The sequence below is a fragment of the Rana temporaria genome, chromosome 8 (assembly GCF_905171775.1).
Source record: "Rana temporaria chromosome 8, aRanTem1.1, whole genome shotgun sequence".
Classification (NCBI taxonomy): domain Eukaryota; kingdom Metazoa; phylum Chordata; class Amphibia; order Anura; family Ranidae; genus Rana; species Rana temporaria.
The window spans coordinates 143,722,238-143,748,212 of record NC_053496.1 but is presented as its reverse complement, the minus strand read 5'-3'; the positions used below and the strand labels follow the sequence as shown (position 1 = coordinate 143,748,212).

Genomic DNA, 25,975 nt, shown 5'->3' with positions numbered 1-25,975 from the left:
ATACTATACTATACTGATACTATATTCACACACTATACTATACTGACACACTATACTATACTATACTGATACTATACTCACACACTATATTGACACACTATACTATATTCATTCTATACTGACACACTATACTATACTGATACTATATTCACACACTATACTATACTGACACACTATACTATACTATACTATACTCATACACTATACTGACACACTATACTATACTGATACTATACTCACACACTATACTGACACACTATACTATACTCATACTATACTGACACACTATACTATACCGATACTATACTCACACACTATACTCACACACTATACTATACTGATACTATACTCACACACTATACTGACACACTATACTATACTCATACTATACTGAAACACTATACTATACTCATACAATACTGACACACTATACTATACTCATATTATACTGACACACTATACTATACTGGCACACTATACTATATTGATACTATACTGACACACTATACTATACTCACACACTATACTGACACACTATACTATACTCATACTATACTGACACACTATACTATACTGATACTATACTCACACACTATACTGACACACTATACTATACTCATACTATACTGACACACTATACTATACTGACACACTATACTATACTCACACTATACTGACACACTGTACTATACTGACACACTATACTTTACTGATACTATACTCACACACTATACTGACACACTATACTATACTCATACTATACTGACACACTATACTATACTCATACTATACTGACACACTATACTAACACTACACTAAATTCTAATACCTATAATTTAATAGTTAGTAATAGTTAAGTTATTATTGGTTAGTTATTAGTTCAGATTTTCGGATTTTCATTCTTATTTTTGGATTTTCGAATTTTCGAATTTGAATTTACGAATTGTCAAATATTCGAATTTACGAATTTTCAAATAGTCTGAAAAATGTGTTAAACAGGGGAATTTATAAAAACTTGTTAAAAAACGAATTCGGAACGAAACAAATTGTACATGTCTAATGCCAATCAGTACCGCCTTTTAGTGCCCATCTGTGATGCCCGTCAGTGCCACCTCTCCAGTGCCATCTAATAGTGCCCATCGGTGCCTCCTATCGCTGCCCATCTGTGCTCATCAGTCCCACCTATCAGTGGTCATCTGTGCTGCATCTTAATGCCTCCTCATTATTGACCATCCGTGCCGCCTCATCAGCGCACATCAATGAAGGAGTAAAATTACTTATTTCCTATATTTTTTAACAGAAACTAAGAATTATTTTATTTTTTTCACAGTTTTTGGTCTTTTTCCATTTGTTTAGCAAAGAATTCAGTGGTGATTAAATACCACCAAAAGAAAGCTCTATCTGTCTAAAAAAAAAATGATAACAATTATGTTTGGGTACACCATTGCATGACCACGCAGTTGTCATTCAAACTGTGACAGTGCAGAAAGCAGAAAATTGACCTGGGCAAGAAGGGGGTGAAAGTGCCCTGTATTGAAGTGGTTAAAGGAAGATGAAAAACAATAGACATGCTACAGGTGGGGTGCAGAAAAAAACAAAACTGCTACTGACAGAAATGTATCTTATTGTTTAGTTTTGACCATAGTTACACTTTTATGTTTGAATCTTCAACTGTCATTTGTATGAAAGTAGGACTGGCATTTGATTACGTTTTTGGATGGCAAGGCCCTATATATACACACACACACAAGCCCTGAACAGACAAGCAATTATTTTTCTTTATTGCCTCAACCAGAATCTGTACAGTGGCTTGAAAAATATTCATACCCCTTGAAATGTTCCACATTTTGTCATGTTACAACCAAAAACGTAAATGTATTCTATTTGGATTTTATGTGATAGACCAACACAAAGTGGCACATAATTGTGAAGTGGAAGGAAAATGATAAATGGTTTTCCAAATAACTATGTGAAAAATTTGGTGTGCATTTGCATTCAGTCTCCCTAAGGGCCATATTCTCAAAGAATTACGCCGGCGTATCAGCAGATACGCCGACGTAAGTCCGATTCTAAGGCCGTCCTATGTTTAAGTGTATTCTCAAACTGAGATACACTTAAACATGCCTAAGATACGACGGCCAGCGCCGTTGTATCTTAGGCTGCAATATCTACGCTGACCGCTAGGTGGCGTTTCCTTTGCGGTCAGCGTAGAATATGCAAATGACTAGTCACGCCGATTCTCTAACGTACGCTTGCCCGTCGTAGTGATTTTACGTCGTTTCCGTAAACGATACGCGGCGTAAAGATAAACATGCCCCCTAGGTGGCGTACTCAATGTTAAGTATGGCCGCCGTTCCCACGTCGAAATTTGAAAATTTAACGTTGTTTGCGTAAGTCGTCCGTGAATGGCGCTGTACGCCATTTACGTTACCGTCAAAACAAATGACGTCCGTGAGACGTCATTTAGCGCAATGCACGTCGGGTAATTTACCCGACGGAGCATGCGCATTACGATCGGCGCGGGAGCGCGCCTAATTTAAATGATCCACGCCCCCTACCAGGATCATTTGAATTAGGAGTGCTTGCACGGGTGGACTTTACGCTACGCCGCCGCAAGTTTACAGGTAAGTGGTTTGGGAATCAGGCACTTGCCAGTTAAACTTGCGGCGGAGTAACGTAAAGGACATACGTTACGCCGCCGGAGATCTATAAGAATATGGCCCTAAGTCATTACTTTGTAGAACCACCTTTCACTAAAATTACAGCTGCAATTTTTTTTGGGGTTGTCTCTACCAGCTTTACACATCTAGGGAGTGAGATTTTTGCACATTCTTCTTTGTGAAATAGCTCAAGCTCTGTCAGATTGGATGGAGAGCTTCTGTGAACAGCAATTTTCAAGTCTTGCCACAGATTCCCAATTGGATTTAGGTCTGGACTTTGACTGGGCCATTCTAACACATGAATAAGCTTTGATCTAAACCATTCCATTGTAGCTCTGGCTGTATGTTTAGGGTCGTTGTCCTGCTGGAAGGTGAACCTCCGCCCCAGTCTCAAGTCTTTTGCAGACTCTAACAGGTTTTCTTCTAAGATTGCCCTGTAATTTGCTCCATCCATCTTCCCATCAATTCCTACCAGCTTCCCTGTCCCTGCTGAAGAAAAGCATCATCAAAACATGATTCTGCCACCACCATGTTTCACAGTGATGTGCAGTGTTAATTTTCTGCCAAACATAGTTTCTTTTAGGCCAAAAAGTTCAATTTTGGTCTCATCTGACCAGGGTTCCTTCTTCCACATGTTTGCTGTGTCCCCCACGTGGATTTTTGCAAACTACTATAGCATAGGTCTACTACCAAAGTTATCATTTAGGAAATGTATTGTTCTTTAGAAAGGGTTTGGCTCCCTCTAGTGCCCATTGAAACTTTATCAGGATATTTCCTTCTGGTTATGAAAAACAGCTTTGCATTCTGGGATTTATAGGACAATGAGGAAGTACTCATGTTGTTAAATCAGGCTGGGAACTACAAACCCACAATGCCAAGTCACAGCAAAGCTTGCTGGGTGAGCAGATAAAAGGACAGGCTTGGCCTGCTTTCTGTCTCTGGAGGCCATTCAACAACCAGCAAGAGGCCTGTGTGTGTGCCCAGGGCTGGGAGAGCCTGCGGCCTAAAGCAGAGAGCGGATCGCCTGCCCCAGAAGGATCCTTGTGAGCATCCCTGCTGATCGAGCAGGAGAACCAGCCAGCGCTTTGGGGCTTTTGGGGCCACCTGCCTTCCAGCACACCGGGAGGAGCAGCAAGACACAAAGACACCATCTACACAGACGGAGTCCACAGCCAGCTGGGATCCAGAGTGGTGAGAAGGCGTTTGCCTATCCATGTAGTGACTATACTATTGCTAAGTGATTGCCTGCTATACAGACAGCCACTGAGACCTGTAGTTCCACGGCTGTGGACCTATTGCACCTGAGTATTCTATAGCTGAATCCTGGGGTTTTCTGTTTCCTTTTCCCCCATGCTGCGGGGTCAGTACTGTACTGTTCACTCACAGAAGGAATTACAAGTGGGGATAGTTTGCAGCTAAGTAATCAATCTCACCATATTCTACAGTTACTGTTTCCCTTGCTATTTTGGATTACAAATACGTGCACCACCTCACACTGCAGTACAATTAAGCTAACTGAAGACAAGAAAACTGGAACAGGAGGAACTTTCAATACTTAATTCTTTCACAAGGCTTTACTGCTATACAATTGTGTATCACTCTGAACTGCACTCTAGGGGGATCCATTTAGCAACATACAGTTGGAACTTGTACTTTTATTACTGTGTTCACGGTGTTAAAGTATTGAGGATCTATTCCACTGTGCACTTGTTCACATATACCGTTATCAGGTTGCTATTGGATACAGCAGTGTGACATTATTGCTTTAAACAAATATCTCTGCCAATAAATACTTGTGTTATTCATCTGTTATTCACACCATTTCTTTATGTTATTCTTTACCATTTTTCATCATAGTAAACTTTTACAAGTTGTTCATTGATATCTTGTGTAAGTCTCTATTTACTGCCACAACTGAAGTGACAGAAACCAGGGTCTCAGTAAATATACTATATGCTCTTTCATTATTGTGTCACTTTCTGTTGCTGGGTTCTACACTAACATTGTTAAGGAGGTGCGCCAGAGGGGTTGAGACAGTTCTTAGGGTTGAGTGGCAGAGTGCAGAACCAAACAAATATTAAGCGGCTCCTATGGGGATAGCGCTACACTACAAACAGGACTTATGATTTTCTTCTTGCCACTCTTACATAAAGGCCAGATTTGGGAGTGAATGACTAATAGTTGTCCTGTGGACAGATTCTCCCACCTGAGCTGTGGATATTTGCAGGGGCCTGCTGATGTCAGACGGGAGAGGGGAAGATCTCTGGCGGGTCACGTGAGAGCCCAGCGATGCAGTAAATAGGGTATTTTCCACAATAAATTTACAAAAGGAGAAACACTACACATTATATAATCTTTTTACAAAACAAATTACATGTTTTACAAGGACTTTAACTAGGGCTTATTTTCGGGGTAGGGCTTATATTGCAGCCATCCAAGAAAATCACGCTAGATCTTACTTTCGGGGTAGGGCTTATTTTGGGGGAAACAGGGTACACTGATAGATGCTTTAGCCGATTGGCTGCAGGTGCTGATTGAATGAAAATTTACCAAAAGTCCTATTCAAGAGGAGTCGATCATAAGATCCTTTTCACTCTGAAGCGCTTTTCTTTTTTTGGATAGAAGTCGGATCCAGAACCGAATATTGCTGAACTGAAACAGTTCTGTAAAGAGGAATGGTCAAGAATTACTCCTGACCGTTGTGCACGTCTGATCTGCAACTACAGGAAACGTTTGGTTGAAGTTATGCTGTCAAAGGAGGTTCAACCAGTTATTAAATCCAAGGGTTCACATACTTTTTACACCTGCACTGTGAATGTTTACATGGTGTGTTCAATAAAAACATGGTAACATTTAATTATTTGTGTGTTATTAGTTTAAGCAGACTGTGATTGTCTATTGTTGTGGCTTCGATGAAGATAAGATCACATTTTATGACCAACTGCAGAAATCCATACTTTTTTTTACTTTTCACATACTTTTTATTGCAACTGTATAATGGAACACAACAGGGATGCCCACGCTCACCCATTATTTTTATTTTGACAATAGAGCCTTTTTTGAGGAAAATTTTTCGAAAATTAAAAATTCGTAAATTCGAAAAAAAAAAAAATCGAAAATGAGAAAATTCGAAAATGTAAAATTTCGAAATTCGAAAATGTAAAATTTCGAAATTCGAAAATGTAAAATTTCGAAATTCGAAAATGTAAAATTTCGAAATTCGAAAATGTAAAGTTTAAAAATTCGAAAATTTAAAAATTCGAAATTCGAAAATTTAAAAATTCGAAATTTGAAAAATCGAAAATGAAAAATTCGAAAATAAAAAAAAAATGGAAAATTAGAAATTTCTAAAATTGAAAGATTCAAAAATGAAAAATGAAAAAAAAAAAACGAAAATTCGAAATTGAAAAATTTTAAAATTCGAAAAATTCGAAATTGAAAAATTCGAAATTGAAAAATTCGAAATTGAAAAATTCGAAAAAAAACGAAAATTCGAAAATTGAAAAATTCGACATTTTGAAAATCGAAAATGAAAAATTCGAAAATTAAAAAAAAAAAAAAAATTCGAAGTTTCTAAAATTGAGAAAATCGAAAATAAAAAATGAAAAATTCGAAATTTCTAAGCCATGATTAAGCACTAGCTTAGTGCGAAACGCATCGGCTGTTCCCCTGTTCCTTTGCTGTGACCTTGTGAAGTGATGTATTTGCTGTTCGTTTGAATAAAAGACAACCTTTTTGGTTATTGGAGTGCGGCTATCCATTTCCTCTCTTCGTATCTCATGCATGGTCAGTGCATTGCCAGCACCCACGGTATCCTGAGTCAGTCTAACTCTACATAGCGGCCCACCTGGAGCGGTGATCCTCTTTTTTCACTACAGAACAGTACACTGTGTTGGGTTGAGCCCTGATCCATCTACATTGAACATGTGGGGGGAAATGTGAGTAGTGCAGGTAGTGTGGGAATCAGGTGGGTTAGTGTAGTGGTCAGGTAGATCAGTACACCTGTAAGGGGCTCGGATGGCAACCCCCTTGTTTTTTTTGGTTTTCTTTAAAAAAAATGTACATTTTTTATATCAGTATATCTGTAAGGGGCCCGGATGGCAACCCCCTTGTTTTTTTTTATTATTATGTATTTTAAAAAATGTTTAAATTTTTTTCATCAGTATACCTGTAAGGGGCCCGGATGGCAATCCCCTTTTCTTATTTTGGTTTTCTTTTAATTCTTAAAAAAAAGTAAAACATTTTTTCATTAGTATACCTGTAAGGAGCCCGGGTGGCAACCCCTTTGTTTTTTTTTTGTCTTCTTTAAAAAAATATATATTTTTTTTTACATTTTTATCATCAGTATACCTGTAAGGGGCCCGGATGGCAATCCCCTTTTCTTTTTTTGGTTTTCTTTTTTTTTTTTTTACATTTTTTTCATCAGTATACCTGTAAGGGGCCCGGATGGCAACCCCCTTTTTTTTTTTTTCGGTTTTCTTTAAAAAAAATATATTTTTTACATTTTTTTCATCAGTATACCTGGCAACCCCCTTGTTTTTTTTTTGGTTTTCTTTTAATTTTTTTAAATTTGTTTAAATTTTTTTCATCAGTATACCTGTAAGGGGCCCGGATGGCAACCCCCCTTGTTTTTTTTTTCTTTTATCTTATTTTTTATTTTTCTACATTCTTTTCATCAGTATACCTGTAAGGGGCCTGGATGGCAATCCCCTTTTCTTTTTTTTTGTTCGTCAGCACCCCAACCCGCTTTTCGATTTGCAGTGTCCGTCCCCCCCATTTCTCACTTTGCGGGCGCCCCCCCCCCCCGTTTCTCAATTTGCGGTGGCACCCCTCTCCGCTTCTCAATTCCCCCGGGGGCCCATACCTGAAGCTGTGTAAGGGGCCCCAAAATTCCTGATGGCGGCCCTGAGTATAGGAATCGGGTAGGTTAGTGTAGTGGTCAGGTAGGTAAGTGTAGGGATCAGGTAGGTCAGTATAGGAATCAGGTATGTTAGTGTAGTGGTCAGGTAGGTTAGTGTAGGGATCAGGTGGGTCAGTATAGGAATCAGGTAGCTTTGTGTAGTGGTCTGGTAGATTAGTGTGGGGATCAGGTAGTTTAGTGTAGTGGTCAGGTAGGTTAGTGTAGGGATCAGGTGAATCAGTATAGGAATCAGGTAGCTTTGTGTAGTGGTCAGGTAGGTTAGTGTAGGGATCAGGTAGGTCAGTATAGGAATCAGGTAGGTTAGTGTAGTGGTCAGGTAGGTTAGTGTAGGGATCAGGTGGGTCAGTGTAGGAATCAGGTAGCTTTGTGTAGTGGTCAGGTAGGTTAGTGTAGGGATCATGTAGGTCAGTATAGGAATCGGGTAGGTTAGTGTAGTGGTCAGGTAGGTTAGTGTAGGGATCAGGTAGGTAACTATAGGAATCAGGTAGGTAAGTATAGGAATCAGGTAAGTTAGTGTAGTGGTGAGGGAAGTGTGTCATAGGCTGCATTGGAGGGCAGAGGAGAGATTTCCATAAAGAGGACCTGTCACTGCCCATTCCATTAAAGGAGATGTTGATCATCCCTTGTAATAGCAAAAACATTTTTTTTTTAAATAGGTATCAGTAATTGATATTGGCAAGTACTTGAGCAAAAGTATAAGTACTTGTTCTCGGTCTTATAAAACTGGTATCTGATGGTGCAACCCTAAATGATGAATACTGTAACATAAACATAATATACATCGATGCATGATTTAGAAATACTAGTTTATTGTAAGATATACTGCCTTATATTGTTCTGGATGACATCAGGGAGAAGAATATACATTCTATAAGCCAGTGGCTACAGGCCAATACAATTGCAGCATGGCTATCCAGGTCACCAGCAGGTCGAAAATGAAGAGTTTGAAGACGATTATTCTGATGGCCAAGACAAAGAGGAAATCCTGCTTCATATGAAGAGCTAAAGAAAACACAAAAGTCATAACATAAATTCAAGGTTTTTAATATCTGTGAACAGTAATTCCATGAATTTAGAATAATAAAGCAAAGATTGCAGTATAATCCCACCTCCCTATATATAAAGTTGAACACCAAAAACTTTTGTTTTCAGTTTTGTATAGCAAGATAAAGCATTAGATCCCCTGCCAGGTTTTTATTGCTGTCTGGTGACAGTGTGATTGGCTCATTAGTAGATTTCCTACAGATACATTTGGGGAACACACTCCAGAGAGGAGAAAACAAGGAAGTGAGCTCTTGGCAATGTCAGGGGAGTCACTGGGACAGGAAGTGAAGGAAAATCACACAGACAGGGACACAGGCAGTAATAAAAACTTGACAGTAGATCTTATTCTTCTCTACTTTTAGGTACTAAAAATATTATTTGATCTTCTGCTTTAAAGTGATCTTGTACTTTGTCGATACTAGGTAATTTACCAGGACTGCTTCATGGGAAGCACCATACTTTATTTGCCATCCCTAAGTGTCCCTGCTACTCCAATTTGCCATCAGAGAACCAAAAAATACCTGGTACTTCTTCTGCCTCTCCAGCATCTATCATATGGGGTGGGGAAGTGGGGAAGATATTGCTTATGTTAAAGGATCACTAAAGGAAAACAATTTTTCAGCTAAATAGCTTCCTTTACCTTACTGCAGTCCTGGTTTCATGTCCTCATTGCTCGTTTTTGCTTTGATGTTGCTGTAAAACTGCTCTGATCTCCACACTTCCTGGTTGTCTATTTCCTTATAACCATGGTACTGGGAGCTTTTCACGATAGTCTAAGCTGTCATTACTGTGTGTCTAAAACTTAACAGAACCAATCAGATTCATTTTAAAAACAAAACACTGCCCTGGATTTGTTTGTTTTTGTTCTGTGGGTCTCTTTACTTCACATAAACATGAAACCAGTTTAAAAACGAAAGTGAAACTAGAGGCACATTATATGATTGAATTTAATCTATTTTTAATAATTTTTAAAGGAATCAGTTAACTTTTATGTCTCTATACCCTGTAAACAGTCATTTCAGCAAAAAAATTTTTTTCCTTTAGTGACCCTTTAACCACTAGAGCTTCGGAAGCCTTTACCCCCTTCCTGATCTTTTTTTCCCACAAATAGAGCTTTCTTTTGGTGGTATTTGATCGTTTTTTATTTTTTTGTGCTATAAACAAAACAAGACAAATTATTTTGAAAAAAAAACAATAACATTTTTTTCTTTTTTGCTATAAGAAATACCCAATAAGAAATTTAAAAAAAATCGAATTTCTTCATCAATTTAGGCCAATATATATTCTGCTACATATTTTTGGTAAAAAAATATCCCAATAAACGTACATTGGTTGGTTTGCGCAAAAGTTAAAGCGTCTACAAACTATGAAATGTTTTTTTTGTTTTTTTTTACTATAAATGGCGTCGATCAGCGACTTATAGCGGGACTGCGACAATGCAGCGGTCAAATTAGACACCTGACACCTTTGACACTTTTTGGGGACCAGTAACACTAATACAGTGATCAGTGCTAAAAAATATGCACTGTCACTGTACTAATGACACTAGCAGGAATGGGGTTAACATCAGGGGTGCTCAAAGGGTTAAATGTGTGCTTACTCAGCTTAGAAGAATTGACAGAAGGATAATCTTCCTTGTTTACATAGACAGATTGTCATTCCGCCTCTGTCTTGTGTAATCGGTGGGTGGCGGCAGACATCGAGTCCGCAGCTCCCGCTGTGTAGAATCGCAGTGGGTTGACAGTGGTGCGCACGTGCGTGCCCCATACCCGGAAGTGTCAGAGCACGTACTAGGTACGTGATCTGGCACAGAGTAGTATGTTAAGGAGTATGGGGCAAATCCACAAAGCAGATGCGCCGACTTAACTCGAGATTTCTAATTTTACTCCGCGCGTATCTTTGCGCCCGATCCTCAAAATGAAAAATCCGGTTTTTCCGTCCTACTTAAAATAATTACTCTGGCGCATCCTCTGACGCAAATTACGCTAGTCACGCCGCTTTATTTGATAGGCAAAGATGCAAATGAGGGAGATAGGGCGATCCTCAAAATTAAGTGTGTGCGCCGTAGATTACGCCCTGTGCGCCGTAGATAACGCCCTGTGCGCACCTGTTAGTTTTCTGGAGCAAAATTAGACTTTATAAAAGCAGCCCTAATTTTACACCAGCCCTGTAAAGGTCTGCTGAAGCAACACCATTTAGGAAGAGCTGCCAACACTTCTTTGCTTGACTTCATTGTGACTGCCAAAATGCCTGGGCCATCAATGATTATAACAGCACTCGCCACTTTACAGGCGCAGAGAAGGAGGAGGGCACAGAGGAGGAGGAGGAGGGCACAGGAGAGGATCTACCGCCCACGCCAAGATCTCTTTGGCATGACTGCGTCTGAGGTCATTGGCCACTTCAGATTAAACCAGGAAGCCATCCTGGACTTAACCAGGATCCTGCAGGATGATCTGAACACCCCAACCCAACGATCCCATGCCCTGCCAGCTCATATTAAAGTTATGGCCACCCTGCATTTTCTGGCCACTGGGTCTTTTCAGAGAACATGTGGAGGTCTGGCTGGGATGGTACAGTCCTCGATGAGCAGGTGTGTGCACCAGGTTGTCCCTGCAATACTGAGACGCATGGGCAGTCAATTTGAAAAGCCCACCCAGGAGGACCAGCGAATGAAGAGCATGGCTGATTTCTATCAGATTGCACGATTCCCACGGACCATCGGGGCCATTGACTGTACCCATGTGGCACTACAGCCCCCCCATGATACAGAGCACCTGTTCAGGAATCGCAAAAACTGGCATTCCATCAATGTCCAGGTAATCGTGGATGCCCATGGCCTCATCTGGCATGTGTGTGCCAAATTTCCAGGTTCGTGCCATGACAGCTACATCTTTAGGCAGACCAACATAGCACGTGAATTGGAGCAGAACGTGTATGGAGACAGCTGGCTGGTTGGTGAGTGACATGTGTGTCAGGTATGACTGTCCCCCCCCATGATGCAGACATCACATGGGGCACATGCATGACTAATATCCTCCTGTCTTTTGCCTTCCAGGTGACTCTGGATATGCCCTGGGCCCTCACATGATGACCCCATTCAGGAACCCCCAAACCCCAGGAGAGCAACGCTACAACGAGGCTCATATTCGCACCCGGGCAGTAGTGGAGCGTACTTTTGGCCTGCTGAAGTCCCGCTTCAGATGCCTGGACAAGACTGGGGGTACACTGCTGTATTCCCCAGACTTTGTGTGCCAAATAATATGGGCTTGTTGCATTCTTCATAACTTTGCAACGAGAAGGGGACTGGAGATTAACTTACGTGCTGACCTGACCCCCCACCCAGGCAATCCCCCCCTAGCCCACTCTACCCGGTCTACTGAGGGCACAGTAGCCAGGAGACGCCTGGCAGAAGGCATCTTTTCTCAGTAAATGGCCAGAAATCATGTCACAATGTTATTATTTCTTTTCAATGCAAACGCACATGAATTATGTGACAATGTTATTATTTGTTTTCACTGCAAACGCACATGAATTATGTGACAATGAGAATGTTGCTTTGCACAGTAAACGCACATGTTTAATGACACATTGAGAATGTTTTTGTCTCTGGAAACGCACATGATTTATGTCACAATGAGAATGCATGAATGCACACCACTGTGGTCCCTAGCACAAACACATCACATGCACATCGAATTGGATTAGATCCAAGTACCCCCCCCCCCCTTTGGTACTTGGGAGCAGTAACGCCCCGCCACGGCTCCAATTATGTCACTGTGCATTCATACACCATTCAGGAACCTAGGATGACTTTTCCCTGGTCCTGGGGATCCCTTCTCCACCAAAACTGAGGGGGACACCCTTATTTTGTCAGGAATGCCACCCCCCCACATTCACACATCATTCACACACATAAACCAAATCATAAGTACAGTATAATAACCAAAATTTTTAAATAAAAAAAAAAAAAAAAAAAAGTACCCCTGGTATTTAAGTCCGGCGGCGAGTGCTCCGTCTAGGCTGCCCACGGGCACGGGCACGGGCACGGCCACCTGGAGGATCTTCACGGGGGGGGGGAGCAGGGGAGGGAGTATCTTCATTGGGGGGGGGAGCAGGGGAGGGAGTATCTTCATTGGGGGGGGGGAGCAGGGGAGGGAGGAGCCTCCCCTGGTGTCTGACCTCCGGCTGGCCTGCCCTCCAAGGCCACTGCTATCCTGGTCAGGCAGGCAGTGATGGCAGCCGTATTGGCCTGGCCAGCCCGTGTGTTCTCCTGCACAGCCCGGGTGTTGTCCTGCACAGCCCGGGTGAGGGCAGTCACCTCCTGGCCCACGCCTGTTGTGGCGGTATGCAGGGACCACAAACAGGTGATGACACCCAATGAATTGGTGGCCACATCACTGAGTGACTCCCTCATTACATCCAGGCTGTGCTCCATCTTGGCCATAGTTTTTTTGATGTCACCCAGACTGCGGGTCTGCTTGGCATTGTCCCTCAGCAGACTGGCCAGCATATGCTCAGACCCCACCCTGGTGTCCTGGGTCGCCATCCTGCCTGCCCCTGAGGCTTGTGGCCAGGTAGGAGGGGATAGAGTGACCCTTGTGGGTTGCGGCATGTTGTGGGAGGAGTGGGAGGGGCTACCCCTGATGGTGGCCTGACTGGTGCCAGCCTCTGGGGGATCCTCTGGGGTAGCCTCAAGGGGAGCCTCTGGGGTAGCCTCAAGGGGAGCCTCTGGGGTAGCCTCAAGGGGAGCCTCAAGGCTAGCCTCAAGGGTATCATCAAAGGTCATCAGATCTGTGGCAATAATGATTTCCCGGCCAATCTGGAGATCTTCTTCCTCCTCCCCCTCATCCTCCTCCCCCTCATCCTCCTCCCCCTCAGCCTCCTCATGAGGGGAGGTTTGGCCACTCCCCTCCCCTGGGGACTCCTCAGCAGCCTCCTGTCTTTGGGGTGGTGCAGCAGCCTGGCCTGATGGCCCAGCAATCTCCTGGTCATCTGTGGAAGACACCAAACAATCACAGGTTTGGGGATCCACACACTTGGCACATGTTCCCTTCCCCCACCCACACATGCTAATCACCAAAAAAAAAAAAAAAAAAAAACCTTACCTGGCCTCACAGGAACATCAGACTGATAACCAGGCAGGCCCACCACCTGCTCTGGCTCGAAACACCGGGCCACTGCCCATTCCTCCTCAGTCAGCCGGATGGGGCATGGTCCCCCTCCTCCAGTGCCCCTCCTATGCGCAGTGAGCTTGGCCACCTTATTGCGGACCACGCTCCTCAGATCATTGATCTTTTTCTTAATGCCAGCGGGGGTCCTCGTCTCCCCTCCCCCCGCCGCATTTATGTGATCTGTTATTTTGGCATAGATCCTCTTCCTTTGGGCCGGGGAGGTGTTCCGGCTATCAGGCCCATGTAGATATCTTCCATATTGTATGACATACCTGGCTAGGATTTGCTTTTCAACATGTGAAAAATTCAGCTTCCTGCGTTTGGGGGCCATCACAGACACCACCCAGCAACAAGAAGCCAAACAGGACAAACACACAAAAATACACACACAAGCAGACAGCTACTACAAAGTCAAATACAAACACACAAAAATACACACCAAACAAATACACAAAAATACACACAGACAGCTACTACAAAGTCAAATACAAACACACAAAAACCAAACACAAAATCCAAGCAGAAAAAAAACAAACAAAAAAATTAGCAGAAACAATCAAACAAAAATTACACTTATCACAAACAAACAACAACTACTATCTACTACTCCTCCAACACTTCTCTATCAAACACAACTTACCAACAAACACTGACAAACTAAGAGCAGAAGCAAATTGCTCATGGAAGGGAACACAGGGAAATACTTTTGCAAATGAAGTGTGTTTGACTGGAGCTAGTTAAGCACAGTGCGATCCTCAAACTAAGTACACTTGGCCTTTTACCTATCTCACTGATTGCGCCAAGCAAAGTTCTGCACATGCGCAGTGAGCAGCAGATTCGTGCGCGCATGCGCAGTACGGCCGGACCTTCATTTGCATGGGGTCACGGCTCATTACAATGAAGCACGCCCACTTCCTTCCCACTTGCCATAACCCCGCCTTACGCCTCCGAATTTACGTTACGGCAGGCGCACTTTTGGGCGCAAATGCGCTGTGGATACGGCAATTACGACACCAACTTAGGGCGCCGTAACTTAAATGACATAAGTTAGAAAAAACTTATTTTGCGCCGCTGGCTGTGGATTTGGCCCTATGTTCTATTTTTTTTTAAAGAGAGAGAGAGATTCAATAACATTTCTGCAAAGTAAAAAAAAATTACATATATTGAGAACAAAAGAATTTCCATACCTAACGCCGAGGAAAAGTCTTCATCATAGCACAAGGAGCAACTTGATTCTCCTGGAAACAAAAAATGTTAGAGCAATACCTACTATTTTTGCTTTCATGCATACAAGTCTTCACAATGAATGAAACAATTAGGAATGCAGCTGCAAGATTTTATAAAGGCTCCCACAGGTCAAAGGGGTCAAAAGTGGAACTTCCGCTTATCCGTCTCCTCCCCCCTCTGGCGTCACATTTGGCACGTTTCAGGCGGAGGGGGGAATGGGTACCTGTTTTTGACAGGTACAGTGCCCCACTTCCAGCAGATGTGGCCGCAGCCCGTTCTCTCGGAAGTTTGACCCCCTCCTCTGCCCGACCAATTAGAAAGCGCATGCACAGTAGGGAACCAGCTGTGAAGCCGAAAGTCTTCACTGCTGGGTTCCATTACCAGTAATGGTGGCGGCTGTACCCGACAGCCGATTCGATGATCAGCTGGGGTACCGACATCGCAGGCTCCCTGGACAGGTAAGTGTCCATATATTAAAAGTCAGCAGCTGCCGTATTTGTAGCTGATGACTTTACATTTTTTTGTGGGGGGCTGGACCTCCTCTTTAAGTCAACAGCCACAATCGAAATGCATTAATTTCAGTGGGTTGGCCAAAAGCTGACCATACACTGAACACATTTCTGGCCAAGTTCTGGTGAACTGGCCAAAATTCAAGCTGTGGTGGTCCTTTTGGCACCCTCCCACCCAACATACTTTGATCTAAAAGTCAAAGTAGCTAGACAAAAAAATGTTGGCGAAAGAGCTGCTGCATCCAATCAGATGAAGCCACGATTCTGTATTCTGACAGCGAAGGGTGCTGACAGTAGCTGGCAGGGAAGAATTGTCCATTTATGCTGTTTAGCGTGGATGGGGGGAATTGATAGATTTTATAGTGTATGACAAGCTTTACATTGTAGAAAGAATTGGTAATACATAACCACATGTAAGGCTGCAAAGCAGGAAGCAGAGGCTGCATATGTAATTAGCAGATATGGTTGCTTTACTGTACATATCTAATTACAAACTATACTTAAAAGCAGGATTTTCAAAATACTAACAGGGAATGTTTAAATTGTTGACATCAGATTGATCTCTTGTATGTGAATATATTAAACATTGGAAATACTAAGCATTCCCTTTGAGACCCCTTTCACACTGAGCTGCCTATTTTTACCGCTGAAACAGCCCATTGATTTCAATGGGCAGCAGCGATGGAGGAGCGGTAAACACACCGCTCCAAGGATGCGGCTAACAGGACTTTTTTTACCGTCCTGCTAGCGCAACACTCGGGCTTTCACACTGGAGACAATGGAGCAGCTGTTTGAGGGCGGATTGCAGGTGCTATTTTTAACACTATAGTGCCTGCAATACGCCCTCAGTGTGAAAGGGATCTTAAAGCGGAATGTATAGTGTGCACTAACAAGCAATTTTCCTCTCTCTGTTAAGGTAAAGTGGTTCTAAAGTCAAGATATTGAAGATAGTGGGACATTTTCTTACCCTAATACATTTCCTGCATTAACCTCCCTGGCGGTATGATTCTTTCAGAAAAAACATGCTGAAAGCAGTACCATTATTTGCAAGGAAATTTGGCGTTTTATATTTTTAGGTCTGTAATTTTTAGAAATAACTCACTTAAATCTGACCAAACAAGATTCTAATAGGCATCCCGGGTATGACATTTTTTTAAAAACAAAATTATAAATTATAATATAATAAATAATTATAAATAATTATAACAAATAATAATATAATTATAATAAAAATTATTCAATAATGTAATCAAATTAAAATCACTGAAATTTGCTCAGTTGCAGAATTGTGGCTGTCATTATTTTTTTTTTTTTATGACGAATTTCCCCACAAATCGCTATCGCACAATTCTGCAAGTGATTATAATTTATTATCGCTGTTTTTTAGCTGATCTAAAACCATTTTTGACATAAAGGGACACTTTTGGTTGCTATGGACAATCTACAGTTTGCAGGGAGAAAGAAACGTTTTTATTATATAAAATGACATGCATGACACAGGACAGACCACTAGGGACAAGGGGGGTGTGTGTTTTTTTTACATACAGTACTGTAATCTATAAGATTACAGTATACTGTATGTAAGGTGTTTGTTTACATTTTTGAATTTGGCGCCGTTCTCCGTCCCCGTGCGTCGTAACGTCGCAGGGAACGGAGATCGGCGTCACACGGAGGCACTATGTGAATCGAGCGAGGTCCCGCTCGCTCACACAGCGCGGTGGCATCGCTGGATCCAGGGACAAGGTAAGTAAAAAGTGCCTATGGATCTAGCGAGGCAAGCCCGAGTCTGACTCGGGGTTACCGATCGTAGCAGGAAAATCTAACCCCGAGTCAGTCTCGGGAACACCGCCAGGCAGGTTAAGGTAAGAAAATGTCCCACTACCTGTTCTTTCCCGAACTCCCTGAATACTTCTCTGAGCCCTCTCTTGATCCAGCACTGTGCCTGTCTGCAGCAGCGCTACTCTCTCTTCATCTCCTCACAGGACAGAGAGCAGCAGGGACCAGGAGCCAATGTCGGTCAAATCCTGTGAGAAGGGAGTGGGGGGGGGGGGTTGCATGGCTGAGCAGTGCTGTGTGTGTCAATGGAGCCCAGCTTAGGAATGTGCCCACTAGTTTGCCACCCTAGGAAGTGACTTCCTGTGGTAGCACATGCAGAAGAGGGGGAGCAGAAAGCTGGCAGGGGACCCCAGAAAAGGAGGTAAGGGACCAGGTATGTATGACACTGTTATTATTTGACTTTACTTCACTTTAATAAATATACATACCTTCAGCTTCTGCAATGCAAGGGGTGCAAGGGGTAACATGCTCCTTCCGTCAAGATGCTGGGGACTTTTGAATACAGTCAAACCTTGGATTGCGAGCATAATTTGTTCCGGAAGCATGCTTGTAATACAAAGCACTTGTATATCAAAGCGAATTTCCCCATAAGAAATAATGGAAACTCAAATGATTTGTTCCACAACCATTTATTCATAAGTCCTTCAGTTTATAGTCCATATAAAAATATTATAGCAATGTGACTAGGTTGTGTAACCATAAAATGTCCATCCACAAATGGAAGCTTCCTCGGAGGGGATTGGAAGCAAAATCCATCAGGAGCTACAGAGTATAAAAGAGAAGAGAGGCGCCTCTAAGTGTAGAAATATGGTTACATTTAATGAAGGTACAACATTTAGCAACTCACATGGTTGATGATTAAAAGAGACACATGTTGTACCTTCATTAAATGTAACCATATTGCTACACTTAGAAGCAGACCAATAGAAGGAGCAGTGGCTCCGAGCGCGTAGCCCAATCAGCCTTTGTTCTCCCTGTTTGACCCTCCTCCCGGAAGTGTTCCTGGGAAGTAATCACGTGACCTGTCACGTGACCTGTGAGGCTGGAACAGACTACATCCTGAAGGCCACAGGACAGGCCTGAAGACTCCACACAATCTGCTTTCTTCACTTCTAAAGCAGCCCATGGATCCGGGATGAGGACTACAGGATGTTACAGATGAGCCTTCTTTCCTTACCTTCTTGTAAGTGTGTTTTTTACAATGTGTCATTAAAAGAACCTCTTTAATACTGCACTTAGGTGGCGCTTCATTTCTCTACCCCTTTTTTGTTCTACACTTAGAAGCGCCTCTCTTCTCTGTTATACTCAGTTGTGACATGGCACTACTTGTATATCAAGACATCGCTTGTATATCAAGTCAAAATTTATTAAGAAATTTTGCTTGTCCTGCAAAACGCTCTCAAACCAGGGTTTTACTGTATTCCAAATCTGCTGAGAAGTCACTTTAGCACAGGGCAGGAATGTCTTCTTGTGAAATGTGGAATACTCATCATTCCTCGGGATCTTGACAGAAGGAGTGTGACATCACCCCCTCCAATGCAGAAAACTGGAGGTAAGGTAAGTATATTTATTAAGGAGCAGTATGTCACTCCTGCAATGAAGAAGTCAGGGGTGAGGTATTTTTACTTTTATTCCAGACAGTTCTTTTGGGGGGGGGGGGGGGGGTCTTGGTTTATTGAGAAACCTTAACAGACTAGGCAATGATTACAATACAGTATGGCCCGGATTCACAAGGGACTTACGACGGCGTATCTCCACGTACGTCGTCGTAAGTCCGAATGTGCGCCGTCGTATCTATGCGCCTGATTCTTAGAATCAGTTACGCATAGATTTGGCCAAGATAAGAGCGGCATAAGTCTCCTACGCCGTCGTATCTTGGGGTGCATATTTATGCTGGCCGCTAGGTGGCGCTTCCGTTGATTTCCGCGTTGAATATGCAAATGAGCTAGAAACACCGATTCACGGACGTACTTGCGCCCGGCGTATTAAAATACGCTGTTTACGTAAGGTGTCCGACTGGCGGAACTTTACCCCTCATAAAGCAGGGGTAAGTCATGTTAGGTATGGACGTCGGAAACGTCGCAACAGCGTCGTATTTTACGTCGTTTGCGGAAGTCGTACGTGAATAGGGATGGGCGTAGGTTACGTTCACGTCGACTAAGCATTGAGCCGATTCGATTGCCTATTCATTTGCATTGGGTCACGGCTCATTTCAATACAACACGCCCACGGCCTGGATCATTTGAATTACGCGGGCTTACGGTGGACCATATACGATACGCCGCCGTAATTACGGGGGCAAGTTCTTTCTGAATACACTACTCGCTTGACTAAGTTACGGCGGCGTAGCGCATATGAGATGCGCTACGCCCGCATAAATATACGCCATTCTTTCTGAATCCGGACCTATATGTTAATAGTTCAAACCTCAGCAAACATCCTTGGCACATGTGACTTCAGCAGGAAAAGCTATTGGCTGGTTTGATTTAGCCTGCTATGGAAGCAATAGATGGCAAAAGAAGCAATGCTAGTGCAAAGACATGTATGACCATACTATATAATTGTGTAAGACAGAGACAAGAAAGAGCATATTTTGTTGATTAATTATTTTCCATTAGTCTATTGCCATCATTGGACTAATAAAAATTAGTTTCTTTGAGTTGTACCTCACTGCTCTTACTTTATCAGATATTACTGTAACAAGCAATTAGGAAATAAATTACCTGAGAGGATAATATCATTAATGTCAACACTTTCAGCTTGAGCTAAAAAGCAGGAGGCCGCTGAGTCCCATATTTGGAGGCTGTCGATTGGTAGACTTAAATGGGCCAAATTCTTGAGATTTCCAGTTAATACAGGTTGGCCAATGTGAACATTGATGTTCTGTTGAGAATCTGAGTTAAGGGAGTCAGCATTGTTGCTCTCAGTTAATTCTGGCGAAAGGATGAGGCCACTTTCACGGAAAGGTGAAGGAACAAAATTACTGACTTCTTTGCTAGAAGATAAGGAGGGCACCAAAGAATGAAGAGGCATATTCAGTGAAGTAAAAGGGGCAATGATGGGCAGCCTCATTATAGACAAAGATATGGAAAGTTGAAAGCCAGCATTCCTGGTAGAAAAACGCGAGGAGGGGCCCCCAGGGGAAGGAACTACAGAAACAGGAGGTTGGTCATTGCCAGATGAATAGATGTATTGCTGGGTGGAGGATGCTAGCATAATGTTCATCTGAATGCCACCTAAGGTCCTTTTATTAGTTTCATTAATATTTGATATCCACACTGTGAAAATAGCATCTGGTCTGCTGTTCACCAAACATACGAGATTGGCCTGGTTTTGCCCATTGTCCAGCACACTCCAGACCACAGTCATTGTAGATGGGAGAGGTAGTGTCCAACACCCTAAAAATGAAAGAGACCTGTTTATACTGTGGCTACCAGACAGTTTTTCTGACAATAAAAACACTTTAGGTGTAAACTAAACCGTGATTAAAAAGCAATAGATAAAAAGCAAGGTCCATACCATTCCATTCTTGTACTACTCACTGGTCCTCCACAGTGATAAGGAAGATCTGATTTGCCTGGCCATTTGGTGGGTTGCAGAGGCCCCTTTATCCAACTGTGGTATACAACAGACTTAACTGCTATCTGATTTCAGAAAAATGCTAATTTTATAGGGAGTTTGAAGGACTCTGGGCACACTAAGGTAGGCTCTTCGTCAAAGTGGGAGGCTTGCCTTGGCCTCTTTTGTTGCCAGTCTTTCTATGCATGTGTTAGTTTGTAAGGTTAAAAAAGACACATGTCTATCTAGTTCAACCAATAAAAACAAAGGTAATTTTTTTTTCTGGTTTTCTTTCATGTCATTCTCCCCATCAGTACATTCTCACCTTTCCTTAAAGTGTTACTAAACCCACAACAGCTGCAGGAGCCTGTTACTACCCTCATCCGTCTTTTACAACCAGGAAGTTCAGGGAAACAATGTGGATCATGGAGCAATGACAGGGACAGTAGGTGTTTGGGGATGGGGTGGGGGGTTGTAAATATACTGGGGAGTTTTTTAACTTAAAGGGTTAGTTCACCCTTACCAAAACGCTGACAATACAGGTAAGGGGGTCTGTAGATAAGACTGTGCAGCATTGACTACAGTTGGAAATTGCTACAGTTTAAGGCCATTTATGAACTTGCTGAGGCGTGGACAAAAAAAACTCATAGTGATGGCATCATCCCTTCCTATTTTGTTGATAGGATGTTGCTAAGACATTCCCAGCCATTACTGTTCAACCACACCATCACAGGAGTGAGCTTTCAAACCCCTGCACACGTGTGGTCCACTATCACCTCCATTGTGTCAGGTCACCCTTAGACAGGTGACGAGTGCACCCTGTTGGGGTCAGGGATGCACCACAGGATGGTGAACCCTATGGCCGACTACTGCTAGCAGACACGAAGCGTGAACTTAAGATCACCCAGGGCGCGGAGTCTAAGACCCAGTTTTGTATTCACCAGAGCCTTTGATGGTAAGGATGGTCTTGGCCGCAACTGGGTCCAGGTCGCGTTCCCGAGATTCCTCAAGTCACACTCTGCAGGGAGAAAGGGGAAGCAGCCAGCAGGACAAACAGTGTTGATGGGCAGTCCGAGGTCAGGGCAACAGATAACCGTGGAACATGCAAATAGTCAGGGGCACAGGCAGACAAGGAAGTCGGGGACAAGCCAAAACGGTACACGGAAAGATGATCGTAGCACTCTGCAAACAGGAACTAGCAAACTACACTGCAGACAGGAACTAAGCATAGGAACACTGTTGAACAGCACTGCAGACCTGTAGAGCAACGGTTAATATAGGCTTCCTGGGATGGACTAGGGTGGACTAGGGTGGAGCCATACAGGAAGAGTAAGTGATAAAAAGGGAAACCAGAGCAGGGTCAGCCTCTAATGAACACATGGAGATCAGGTAAGCAGACAGACTTGTTGCATATTCATGACACATTGTGGCACCAGTGAGCTCACCAGGAGGGCATGCAAGTGGGTTTGAATCGGCTGAGTGTCTTAGCAATGTAATAGCAACAAGGTAGGAGGAAATGATTCCATCTCTGGAAGTTTTTCAGCCAGGTATTGGAGATGAATACATGGCCTACACCTCTAGCAAGGGCATTATTTAAAAGAGAAGAAGTATGTGATTATAAAAAAAACAAAAAAACAATCATACTTACCTAGATGGCTGAAGCACCGATCCCAGCTGCCTTCCCTGATTTGAGCGATTAAACACCGCTGATCACTCTTGGTCTTCAGCCTGCAGAGAGCTGGAGACTGGTAATCACCAACTCGCTGCTCTGCCCTTCCAGCGCTCACTGGAGCACTGGCCTGTGGAGTGGTCGGGAGCAGCTGGCTCAGGCTCTCAGTGGCTCACTGAAAGGCGGAGCCAGCTGCCAGTCCAGGCATCTGGGTGGATCCTGACCATATGTTCAGCATCTTTTCAGAGCCTGGACCTGCTCAGTTACGTCAGCTTTAGCCTGCTGTCGGTTAAAAACTGGTGCCTGGAGTGTAGAACTAACTGCAGTCCTCTGATCCATAGGAGAAGTATAGCCAAAAAAGCTTTGACTCTACTTCTCCTTTAACTTTGGTCAAAGCGGCACTTTGCTTTTATCTACGTACAGGCACAACTTACCTGCATAGGTAGTTTTTTTGGTAAAGGTGAACTAACCCTTTAATGCTGTGAATACATTAAGGTAAATATTGTTTTTCATTTAGTACTACTCTTTGCTACTCTGGCAGAAGTCCTCTGCCTAGAATTTCAGTTTTCAACACTGCTGCATAAATTATAAGGAGTTCAATCTTCCTGTGAATTTTTCTTTATGGATGATGCTATAGGGAATGCAGCAGGGGGAGTAAAACTCCAAGGTGACTGGGGGTGGGATGTGGCGTGGGGCTTGTGGGAAGCGCTAGATTATCTGGCAGGGAGTCTTTGGCTGGTAGTCTTTATTTCCACTGGACTGCTCTCAGAGTCACAACAATGTTTAAATACTGTACTTGTCAGTACCTTTGGCCTGAACGGTGACCTTCTTGTGCTACTGTCACATATCTGATGGAATTGTAACTATTTTTTGGCCTCCGATGTTCCTTGTACGTTTCTTCATTGTGTTTGAGTTCACCTCCATTGACTGAAACCTGTGTGAAGTTGGTTTTTGGTAAGTAGCATCTGTGCACCTTGGGCCAAATACAATTGGGCGGTAACCTGGAGCCCCATTGTGGTGTGGTGGAGCAGACTTTCCACTTGGTTACAAGCCTATGGATGATTCATCCAACTAGCAACTATCTATAACTAAAATATCTTTTGGGGGTTGACACTTTCAAGAGGTCTGATCTTATAATATAATCTTATAATAACAGTAAAGCCAAAAGCACATGATGCAACCTGTCTACGAAATCGACTAAAATTAAAAATAAATATAAAGAAAGGTAATTAATTCATATGAGATCCAGCATGGCCATAAAAGCTGGATGAGATTGTACAAAACAGTCATTAAGTACAGTAAGTTTTTATTGTTTAATAGATCTTTGCAGACTGGAAATCCGCTGTACAGTTTAACAATCTCCTTTTCAGTTACTTGCTTTACATTTTGAATCAAATTTTATTTTTTTTGAACATTATTGAAAATTTTATTTATATACAAAACCATATTAAAAAAACAAAAAAAAACTTGTTTTACACTTTCACTGTACAATATTTATTTATTTATTTATTACCACTGAACCTAAGCTGGATAGTTTCCACAATCGGAGAGTGCCCTCAGGGCTTTTTATTCAGCGGGAATGTGGGGGAACGCAGTTCCAGCACCTCTGTCACTGAATGTATGTAATGGCCGGGGGGTGCTGGAGGGTCTGCTGCTAGAGGATCTGATATCTCTGGGGGATCTATTGTTTCAGGGGGACTAGTGTTGCTGGTGGAGGGTATATTGTTGCTGGGAGGGTTCTACTATTGAGGGAGGATTCTATTGACGATGGATGCTGGGAGATCTATTTTTGCTGGGGTGGATCTATTTTGTTGAGGGAGGTATTGTTTTTGACGGGATGTCTATATTTGTTGGGGGGATCTATTGTTGCTGGGGGATCTATTGTTTGTGGGGGGTCTACTGCTGCTAGCTGCACGGAATCTATTTTAGTGCTTTCCTTGTTATCATTAACAAATTTCATACAAGTTGCGTAGCACCACAAAATGATACTTAATTTTGTATTTTCCAAAAGGGGTGATACTGGAAGGTGGATAGGGGTGGAACCAAGGGATGGTGCTCGGGGGTGAGTAGGGGTGGAACCAAGGGACAGTGCTCAGAGGTGGGTAGGGGGTGGAACCAAGGGATAGTGCTCGGAGGTGGGTAAGGGGGCGAAGAAAAGCAGTGACTCAGAAGGAGGGAGTACATGCACCTATTCTTTGAGGAAAAAAAGCCCTACTGACCTTTAACAAGTATGCACTAACAGACCACCAAGGCAACTGGCAATTTTAGAATGATAGGTCAAGCAATAGCAGCCTTCATGTTTATTTTGTAGCAAGGTTCTTTTAGGCTAGCTCCACACCTATGAGTTGCAGTAACACATGGTAACGCACAATCCACGTTAATATGAGACGGCATGGTGCATTGGGGTGCCATTCAATGAGAACAGTCACATACCGACAATACATCTCCAAATGGAAAAATTATATGAATTATAGTTATTAGTAAATTGAGCCTATCATCAGATAGTGTTTTACAATTGATCTGTCACATCTACAAAATTTAGCAAAGCCTGTGTAGTGTGAATGTCTAACTGACTAATCAGAATTTTAATGAATGGTTAAGATAGGTCCTTACACAACAACATCAGTAAATGATATATTTAAGAGATCAGTTATAAAATGCAATCTGTGTAGTCTTTTGTGCTAAATGTAATATTTTATCAAGTAACCTTGCATTTTCCCTTCTTCATATAATTGAGTCTGAAAAAACATCATGTACAGCTACAAAAGCTGAATAAACCAAACAGTCTCAACAGAATTGCGCATAAATAATATTATACTTACCATATATCATGAGAAGTAGTAGGGGACAAGCAGAGGACATAGTCTGTACCAGGACATCGGTGGCATGTATTGTTATGGAGGGGTGTCCCTGTTCTTCTGTGAAGTCTTCCGTTAACCCACGTTCACATCTGGAGAGCCACCTGCTGAGAAAACCACCACCACATCAATTCTGACTCATGAATAATTAGCACTTTAAAGCAGAATTCCAGTGTAAAATGTTAACTGCAGCACTTATACTGTTAAATGTCAAGTTTTTATTTTTGTATTTCCTAAACTGCAATTTTTCAATAAATATAGTGGACTTTAGACATACCACACAAAACAATATATTTCCTTAAAAACAATAGCTTTTATTATTAACCACATGTAGTAATTAATAACATAGCATTTTTATTTAAAAATGTTCTTTGCAGTCAATCAGTCATTGTAAACTACAACCTAAACTACAGCAACCAGCATAAATATTATGACCACCCACCTAATATTGAGTAGGTACACCTTTTTTTACCAAAACAGCCCTGACCCATCGTGGCATGGACTCCACTAGACCTCTGAAGT

At 42.5% G+C, this 25,975-nt stretch overlaps 1 protein-coding gene across 1 annotated transcript; it reads right to left on the bottom strand.

Annotated features, from left to right (window-relative positions):
• Positions 1–8,357: 8,357 nt before the first annotated feature.
• LOC120910715 lies at positions 8,358–25,756 on the bottom strand. The gene is made up of 4 exons (XM_040322454.1): positions 25,418–25,756; positions 20,092–20,766; positions 14,984–15,034; positions 8,358–8,583 (listed from the first exon to the last, which is right to left on the bottom strand). The coding sequence occupies exons 1-4, from the start codon at positions 25,455–25,457 to the stop codon at positions 8,450–8,452; spliced, it is 900 nt and encodes a 299-aa protein (XP_040178388.1). The 5' UTR covers positions 25,458–25,756; the 3' UTR covers positions 8,358–8,449.
• Between the last annotated feature and the right edge of the window lie 219 nt (positions 25,757–25,975).